This window comes from Xenopus laevis, chromosome 6S, assembly GCF_017654675.1.
Source record: "Xenopus laevis strain J_2021 chromosome 6S, Xenopus_laevis_v10.1, whole genome shotgun sequence".
NCBI lineage: Eukaryota > Metazoa > Chordata > Amphibia > Anura > Pipidae > Xenopus > Xenopus laevis.
In genome coordinates, this window is record NC_054382.1 from 83,210,202 (window position 1) to 83,220,111 (window position 9,910).

Consider the following 9,910-nt stretch of genomic DNA (forward strand, 5'->3'; position numbering starts at 1 on the left):
TAGAAAATCATGTAAACTTCAAACAAACGTGATTGGCTGGTTTTGCTTCCAATAAGAATTGATTATATCTTAATTGGGATCAAGTACAAGGTACTGTTTTATTATTACAGAGAAAAGGCAATTAGCCTTTCCGTAATTCAGAGCTTTCTGGAGAACGGGTTTCGGAGAACGGATCCCATACCTGTATTGAAAATAACAATTATCATGTAGGCAATGATGAATGATAAATTGCACCTGATATTAATCTGGGCTAAAAATATTTAAATGGCAACTTTATTGGAGTTCCCTATAGAAACTCTTTGGTCTAAGTTAAAATGATACGGTCATCAATTTTCATTTTTTACAGGCTCTTCATAATACAGTACATGCATTATAAACAACAGTTTTGCCAACAGTTAAGCTATTGTTATAATGAGTATTTTTTAGCATATCTGCCATCTCTGTTCATTATGCATGAAAGCCATGTGGCAAAAGTTGCATGAATAGCATAATGCGCATTCCTTATGGAAAATAGTAGCCAAGTTGCTCTACTGTTCAGTTTTTATACAATGGGCTGATAAACTCTGTCCCTCAAGACTCAGATGGCAACTTATTGTGCCTTGTATGGGCCTTTGGAAGGGCCTGTCCAACACATAGTTGGCTGAATATCAGGGAGATAACTATAGGTGAAATCCATGTCAGACAAGGAACATGTGTTGATGCAGCCAATGTCCGATGGTTCTCAGTATGATAAATTTAATTTGGCAATGGACATAGATGGAAGACCTTGACAAACTAGCAAATCTCAGTGTATGACCATCTTTAAACCCAAAATCTCAGAAGTATGTAGGTAACCAATCTTTGCTCTGAAAGGATAATTTACGTCTAGGTTCATCCAGCTGCTGTTTAACGGGCATCCTAGAGAGCCAAGTGCTGTGAGCCAAAGGTTCTCCTGCACAGCTTGGGAAAGCAGCCAAATAGGAAGCGGATGGAGAGTGCCAGCAAGGTTTTTGGGAACATTTTTATTAAAGAACCACAAAAAGGAACTTTAAAAAGGTATATAATACAATATCAATATTTAACACTATGCCCCCTTCATAAGGAAAGTTCTGCTTTAAATTAACTTTTAGTATGTTGTAAATTATTTAATTCCTATCATAATGGCATTTAACTTTTAGGGTAAGGTCACACTGGGAGATCCGCCCCGAATCTCCCAGTTGGTTGGTTGGATATTTTGCAAAATTTTAATTTTTAATGCAAAACAACAGTTCGTGAAATAAAATAGCAGTTGTGAAGCAATTTATAATACTTACAAGAACTTTATTTTCAACTCTATCTCCCTTGAGCTCAAGTTTTACTTTCTTCCTTACAGCAATCTTAATTTTTCTTCCAATTATATCCCGGATGCTTTCTATAAGAAAAAAAATGAAAATAAAAACAACTATTTTAAAGTGGACCTGTCACGCAGACATAAAAATTTGTATAATAAAAGTCCTTTTCAAATTAAACATGAAATCCAAATTCTTTTTTTTATTAAAGCATTCATAGCTGTTGTAAACTCGTTAAAAAATCTCAGCTGTCAATCAAATATTGGCTGCCCCTCCTTCATGCCTTAGGCATAGAGGCGGGGAAACCAATAACTTTCACTTTCCATTCAGCACTTTCTAGATGTCACTGCTCTCCCCACATTCCCCAGTTCTCTTAACCATTTAATTGTATAGCCAGGCCATGGGGATGGACATCATGTCCCCTATTCTGGTGCACAAACAAGATTCTGACATGATGCACGGTTTGTCTTAAAGGAGAAATCAACCTGTTCTGGAAAAAAACCATACCCCCCACCCCAGGTGTACCCCCCACTCCAAGTACACCCCCTCCCTCCTCCCCCCAGGCTAACTACCCCCCCCCCCAGGGAGATGCCCCATACTCCATACTTACCCCTCGCCGCAGATTCTTCCAGCAAACTTCCACAAGTCCATCTTCTGCGTCCTCGGTAAGCTGACTGCAAGATCGGTATGGAAGTATGGAATCTGCAGACAGGGGTAAGTATGGAGTATGTGGCATCTCCCCGGGGGGGTAGTTAGCCATGGGTATATTATGGCAAGATCCGCTCCTTTGGCAATCTCTCCAAACGAGCACAAAGAGAAAGAGAAAATTTGCCAACGCACGTTTACCTTTAAAAATAATTATTACAAAAAATTAGGTGTTAGTAGCACACTTTGGCCAAAATATGTAAGCTCACGTGCCACGTCAAGGCCCCTCATTGTATATGAGTGAGTTTGTAGTGCATTTAAAATCAAGTCACCCAGTAGACAATGTGATGGAGTAATAAGACCATGGTGCACTTCCCCATAACTCAGGGGCTATAATCAAAAAGAAAGGAGCTTTTGGGACCCAGCTAATTAACATACATCTATTAATAATTCCCTGTTTTAAAGCTGAATGGCAGCTATAGGCAATATTTGGCTACAATTTGTACATGAAAACCAAAAAGAAATCACCAGCACTCTGTCTAACTCACACTGTGGTGTTGACCAGCTGCTATAAACACCATTGTGCCAGCAATCCGTCTAACCCATATTCTGGAGTTGACCAGCTGCTATAAACGATAAAACTCCAAACGAGCATATATGCCCATGTATGACCACCTTAACAGAACCTGTTTTATCTGTATGCACAAATCTGTCACCTTTCTGGTTTTTAAAAAAATACTGAATGAGGCCAAGATCTCATATTCATGCATAACAATTAGCATGATACCTTTATCGTTATCTTACAGTACATTTTACATTTCGTTGGAATATTTAAAATTACATAAAGCAAATTATCTGTTACACAACTGGTGAAACAACTTTGCTGAAAAGATTTGCACAGGTGTTAGCATTCACCCGTCACCTGTTAAAAAACTTGTTGAATAGTTGGTACAGGTTACTAGAGATGGAGCATACACAGCAGTTTTGGACTCCAGTCCTTAAGAGGGATATAAACGAGCTGGAGAGAGTGCAGAAACGTGCAACTAAATTGCAAGCGCCTTTTTTCCAGAGAAAACAACCCCAACCTTGACAGTCTACCCTCATAATTTGTTTTCTCTGGAAAAAAGGCACTTGCGAGGGGACATGATTACACTTTACAAGTACATTAGAGGACATTATAGACAAATAGCAGGGGACCTTTTTACCCATAAAGTGGATCACCGTACCAGACGCCACCCCTTCAGACTAGAAGAAAAGAACTTTCATTTGAAGCAACGTAGGGGGTTCTTCACAGTCAGGACAGTGAGGTTGTGGAATGCACTGCCGGGTGATGTGATGGCTGATTCAGTTAATGCCTTTAAGAATGGCTTGGATGATTTTTTGGACAGACATAATATCAAAGGCTATTGTGATACTAAGCTCTTTAGTTAGTATAGGTATGGGTATATAGAATTTAATTAAGAGTAGGGAGGGGTGTGTGTATGGATGCTGGGTTTTCATTTGGAGGGGTTGAACTTGATGGACTTTGTCTTTTTTCAACCCAATTTAACTATGTAACTATGTAACTGCCCCTGTTATTGGTACACTGGTTTACAGCATTTTATATGATAGAAATGGAGACATTACTTTTTTCTCTTAGCTCACTGAAAAAAACCTGTTGAATTATCATCAAGATTAATAGACCTGTATGTATAAACTGCTACATTTGTTGACTAATTGAAGAATAACAAATATCTTCAGGAGTTTACCTTTCTGCATGGATGGAGTTGTCACTTGAAATGTGTTAATGAGCCTTTTCTCTTTGAAATGATTTATTTGAAACAAATTTCCTGACACATTTAATCTCTTTCACTTCTGCCTACCTGGATTATCAAGGGTTCCTTATTTACATTAGACACCAGGGTTTAATTTTAAGAATGACCCATGCACAGTGCCTTGCAAAAGAAATAATAAGATTGACCAATCGTCAAATATTACTGAATACCAGATTTTTTCTTTAACAGCCTTGGTCATCAATGTTTTTACTTTAAAAGTAAACAAACAATTTTACAACAATGCTTAAGTATAAAATGTAATTTATATACACATAAAAACTGCACTATATTAAAAGAGCAGCATATGCCTATACAGGTATGGGACCAGTTAGCAAGCTTCTAAACCTAGAAGCTTTGTGCTTCCCTTATCCATGAAGTTCAGAATTATGGGAAGGCCATCTCCCGTAGACTCCATGTAAAGCAAATAATTCTATTTTCTTTTTTTTTAATTGATTTTCTTTTTCTATGCAATAATAAAACAGTGACTTGTACTTGAGGGTAACTAAGCTGCTTAAATCCATATTTTAGGCAAAACAATACTATTTGGTTTATTTAATGTTTAAATTATTTTTAGTAGACTTAAGATACTGAGATCCAAATTAAAGAAAAGTTCGTCATACAGAAAAACCACAGGTCCAAAGCATACTGAATCATAGACCCTATACTTGTATATGCTTATGTTTTATGGATGCCTTAATGACAGGTCATTTGTAATATGGAAAGACAGAAGTCACAGCAAATACCCAGAGGTGCTTGAAGCCATAAGGCACAAAGTATGAGTCATAAATACAAAATTACAATTAAAAGTTTCAAACCAAATGTGCTCTCCAGTTCAGCAACTTCAAAACTTTGAAGGATCTGGGAAGAAAAAGTCCAAATTTGATGTGCAAGCCTTTATTATGAACGTCTGTGAGTATAATCAAGCACTGAAACGGGGACACAGGCCGTGTGGGTATCCCCTTATACTCTAACATTTTCAAAACCTGTAAAACCTCTCTCTCTTACTCAGCACAAACGCACTTTAACTTGATGGTGATTGAAGTATGTATCACTTACACTAAAGCTGGCCATAGACGCAAAGATCCGATCGTACGAATCAACGTACAATCGGACTTTCCCATCTCCCGACCCTCCACTAACCATTCAGATCAAAGTCTTACCATTCCGATCAAATCAGCTGATGTTCTGCCCCTGACAGCAATCGTACGATAGTTATGTCTGACAAAGCTATTGACAGTCTCCCACTGAAAATCGTAAGATCAGCAATACATGCAGAGATATTATCGGCAGGCGACAGAAATTTTCTAACCTGTCCGATCGACCAAACGACCAGAAGAAAAAATGTCGGGACTCTCCACACACGTCTATGGCCAACTTAATTCCTTTTCTCTTGGCAATTTGAGCAACTCACTGATAGTGTGTGAATGTAATCACTTTGAGGTGTAAATTTAATCAAGAACGCTAAATTGTATATTTTTTCTTGTTTTTTCTCTCCATATCCTCGTTCGAGGTACGATCTGTGACTTTCTCCTGGAATTTTTGAACACAGTATGAGTCATCTCTGACTCATTTTAGTTGCCTGCAGCACAACATCTGACAATGGAATTACTGCTGGGTTATATAACATTTCTATGCCAGCAAGTTTTAGGGTAAGCAGATGAGCCAAGAATTGGAAGAGGATGCACTTTAATTAAAATGTCCGTACTCCTTTTCTCTCTCCTCACACATGAAGTATGCTACTGGACTCAGAAGCACCCTATACAGGGAAGATTCCACTTATTTAGTTCAGTGTTAAAGCGATTTCTTCCCATACAGAAAACACAGTAGAGTTTAGTAACAATATTAAGCTGGCCATAGAAGCAAAGATCTGATCGTACGAATCGAGGATTGGTACGGTTTTCGAACCGTGTGTGGAGAGTCCCGACATTTTTCGTCCGGCGGAGATCGGTCGTTTGGTCGATCGGACAGGTTAGAAAATTTCTGTCGGCTGCCGATAATATCTCTGCGTGTATTGCCGATCGTACGATTTTCAGTGGGAGACTGTCACTAGCTTTGGTTGGACATAGATATCGTACGATTGCTGTCAGGAGCAAAACATTGCTGATCTGTTCTTTAACTATCTGACTGGTAAGACTTTGATCTGAATGGTTAGTGGCGGGTCGGGAGATGAGAAAGTCCGATCGTACAATGATTCGTACGATCGGATCTTTGCATCTATGGCCAGCTTAAGGTCTGTTTATTATAGTATATAGCATGTGATCAGAAAAGAGCAGAAGAGGGTGCCAAGTCACCTCAGATGAGCACTCTAAACTGGCGGAGCAATATTTGATACCCGTCTGTGCTATGTGTCATTTAAATAAATGAAAATTGCATTATTTCTTGAACTGAAGACATGCAATTTGAATTTTTCTGGAAGAAAACAACCATGGTTGACAGGCAGTTTCCTTTGAGGTGAAAAACTGGCAGCAGAAAAGGGTATTGAGCATTTGCAAAATATAACCCCACAAAACACTGCCACTATTACACTGTGCAATAGACTTACACCATTAAGCTGAAGGCAGAACATCTTGTAAGTAAGTGCACTGACAGGCACAGGATCAGCCTGACAGCACACAAACAGAAAGCAGATTGTGGAGCAAAAATTAATACTTTTCCTCCACTGGTGTGCACAATGCACAAACATTTTTCATACAAAATCAAAAGAGATATATATATATAGATATATATATATATATATATATATATATATATATAAACATATATATAAACAAGAACAGATCCGGCCTGGTGCACTCCCAACCAACTTGGTCCAATGCCTGGGTGCAGGCTTCCACAAAATTATATATACAAATATTAACAAACCGCACTCCAGGGTCTTTGTCCTCTGTGCAAAAAGGTGAGACTTTATTTCAACGTTTCGGCTCCATAATTCGGGCCGACTTCCTGATGACGGCCCGAATTATGGAGCCGAAACGTTGAAATAAAGTCTCACCTTTTTGCACAGAGGACAAAGACCCTGGAGTGCGGTTTGTTAATATTTGTATATATATATATATATATATATATATATATATATATATATATATATATATATATATATATTCTGACAGCAAAAAGTTAAGAACCACTCAATCATTGATCATGCATGCTGATCTACAGAGAAAAATCAAGAAGAGCTTTTGAATTTTGATAAACCATCTTAAAGACTAAATCTAAATCTCACCTTCATGGGACTTTGACCCCCCCCCCCCAGGGAGCCGTAAACGTGTCCAGTACATCACAGAAACACAACTGAGCATGTAAACAAACATGTCTGATGTGGAATGTCTGATTTGCGTGTTACACTGTCGCACTACAATACCCAGTTGGGGAATGATGGGAAGTTCAAGCTTAACAGCTGGAGAGCCAGAGCTTGGACATTTCTTAATGAAGAATCTCTTTTTTTTTGCTAAGTGTGCCTAATCTATAGTAGATTTCTGCCAGCAATTTATTTGCTGCAGGATCTTCCTACACACACAGGATAATATACACTGGCACCATTATCCTCATGGAGCTGCTCAGCATTGTTATTAAGTGCCATTAGCAGGAATCCCCATAGGGGGCTGAGACTGTTATGTTTACAGAAATCCATTCTGATCCCAAAATAAACTCCATGCTGTTACTACTGTAGATTTACAGTGCTGTCAATACATTTCATCCATGCGGCTCAAACATTGGTGAGGTTTTAGTCCCCAGCATACAAAGGTGAGCAGTCACTCCCACTTCATTAACCCATTGGGCACTGAAAGGGGCAAGTGGAGGTGCAGTCAGTCACCTTCAGTCAAAGAACTTAATTACAGATGTGCCAGGCAAGCCAGTGAGCACGTGCCAGTTGCACCAATAGGTATATTAACCTTTTTTTTGACTGGGGCTTAAGTCATACAACAAGAGTGGCACCTCCAAGATATCTATTATAAATATAAATAAATATATATATATACATATATATATATATATATCCACCGTTGAAGACCGCACACGTCATTCACAAGTCATTAGCTGGGTGCTGTGTGTAGATTGTGAAATCCTGTACTCCAAAAGTTACACGCACAGCGAATCAAATCTCTTTTAAGGTTTATTACAAAAATTGTTGATTATACATCACATCGACGTTTCGGTTCATGGTTTAGAACCTTTCTCATGGATAAGCATCTGGAGAAAGGTTCTAAACCATGAACTGAAACGTCGATGTAATGTATAATCAACAATTTTTGTAATAAACCTTAAAATAGATTTGATTCGCTGTGTGTGTAACTTTTGGAGTACTATATATATATATATATATATATATATATATATATATATAGAGAGAGAGAGAGAGAGATATAGAGATATATATAGATATATATATAATTATAACAGATATGTTGGAGGTGCCACTCTTGTTGTATGACTTAAGCCCCAGTCACCTATTGGTGCAACTGGCATGTGCTCACATAGATATATATACAGACACATAGTCAATGTATGCAATAGGGGTAGGTGGGTGCTTAGTGTGATACATCCAGGAAGAGCAGTCTTACCTAGCAACTCTCTGGGGACCTCGGAGGTTTCTTCTGTCATTCTGTCAGCCCCTCTTGTGTTTGATGGTTGAACAGTAGCAGGCAGCCAGCTGCTCCACCACACAGATCCCTCAAGGTCTCACACAGCAAATCCGATGCACAAGGGGCAAATGATGTCACTGCGTACTGTACATACCCCCGGCAGCAGCCTCCCATGCCCCAAATTAATAGCAGAAAGCAGGAAATACACTGTATCCCGGTTCAGAAAATCCCATGCACTGACTAGTGGGAGAGGCTTAAAGAGCCAGAGAGAGGGGGGTGGGGTGTGAAAGACAGATAGGAGGAGGGGAGGCTGATAACAGCAGGTCTCTGTCTGTCTTCCCTAAAGCTGGATTTCCTCAGCAGTCTCTCTTTCACTGGGCTGCACTCGCACACACGCACCTTGTCTCTTCGCAACAGCGCCCCCTTCCTCGCTTTTGTGGGAGCCGCTACAGGCAGCACACCTACAGGCTGAAGGGTGTTCCATTAGGAGTAAGCGACGGGCGGAGGGAGGGGTGGCACCCTGAGCTGGTCCCTCACCTGCACCCACGCCGTAGCTCGCGAGACTTAGAAGGGTGGGAAGGAAAAAGAGCAAAAAATACCTCCTCAGGGTGCGAACTTCATGGCTGAGTGAGCAAGCTGAGCGCCGGAGTTGTGTATTAGATAAACTCCACACTTAAACTGTAGACATGAATAAAATCACTGCCCACGGTCAAACTGTAATATCCCTCTGCTTATACCTGGGTAACATAACATACAACGTTTATAGCCTGCTAGTCATGGATTAAATGACTTTTGTACAACACTGTACCAAGCAATGACTAAAATGTAAATAATGTAATAAAGGTGACATAACCAGAGGCCAGCCACCCCCTATTGCAACTACAAAATAAAGACGTTCCACAGTGGAACACAGGGCCGCCATCAGAAATTGCAGGGCCCCATACGACGAAATTTCCTGGACCCACCTGGGCTGTGCCCTCCCCACCCCACAGGCCCACCCCCACCACACAGTAGAAAAAAAAAAACATTGGTGGCTAGGGTTTCCACATATTAATAAAAATATATTGGTGGTCAGGGCCCCCCAATAAAAAAACGTTTGTGGTCAGGGCCCCCCTTAAACATCCATGTAAATAACTTGACCCCCCCCCCCAGAAATTTAAAAATTTGGGCTCCACCACACAAGGACCACAAAGGGTTACCTTTAGGGGAGCCCTGCCATTCTGTACTTACTTCATTAGCTTGGCCCACCTGCTGTCAGTGAGCTGCCAACTACAGAAGGGAGGAGGGGAGCACAGGTGACAACATTTTCTTCCCTTATCGGTCACAGAATTTCAAGTCCCGGTAAAGCTGCATGGTGATTGGATGAGCTGGAGGAGAAGTTCAAACCTCAGCTATCCAATCCCTGAGCAGCTCAACAGAGACAACTCTGTGACCAATAAGGGAAAGTAATGGACAGAAGATACCTCCCCCTGTGCTCCTGCCCTGCCTTCCCGAAGTCGGCAGCTCTCAGAAAGCAGGGGGGCTAATCAAGTAAGTGCAGTGTGGCCGGCCCCCCTTACCC

General features: G+C 40.3%; 1 protein-coding gene across 6 annotated transcripts in view; it reads right to left on the bottom strand.

Annotated features, from left to right (window-relative positions):
- Positions 1–9,618, bottom strand: part of carmil1.S (capping protein regulator and myosin 1 linker 1 S homeolog) — a 157,788-nt gene extending 148,170 nt beyond the window's left edge. For 2 of the 6 annotated variants that reach the window (XM_041567764.1, XM_041567763.1), the window contains exons 1-2: positions 8,329–8,872; positions 1,293–1,390 (exon numbers count right to left, since the gene is read on the bottom strand). In XM_041567764.1, coding sequence (XP_041423698.1) covers positions 1,293–1,390; positions 8,329–8,368 — 138 coding nt within the window. In that variant the 5' untranslated portion in view covers positions 8,369–8,872. Of the gene's footprint in view, positions 1–1,292; positions 1,391–8,328; positions 8,875–9,579 lie in introns of those variants that run through there. The other 4 variants (XM_041567768.1, XM_041567765.1, XM_041567767.1 and 1 more) reach the window with 4 other exon arrangements.
- Between the last annotated feature and the right edge of the window lie 292 nt (positions 9,619–9,910).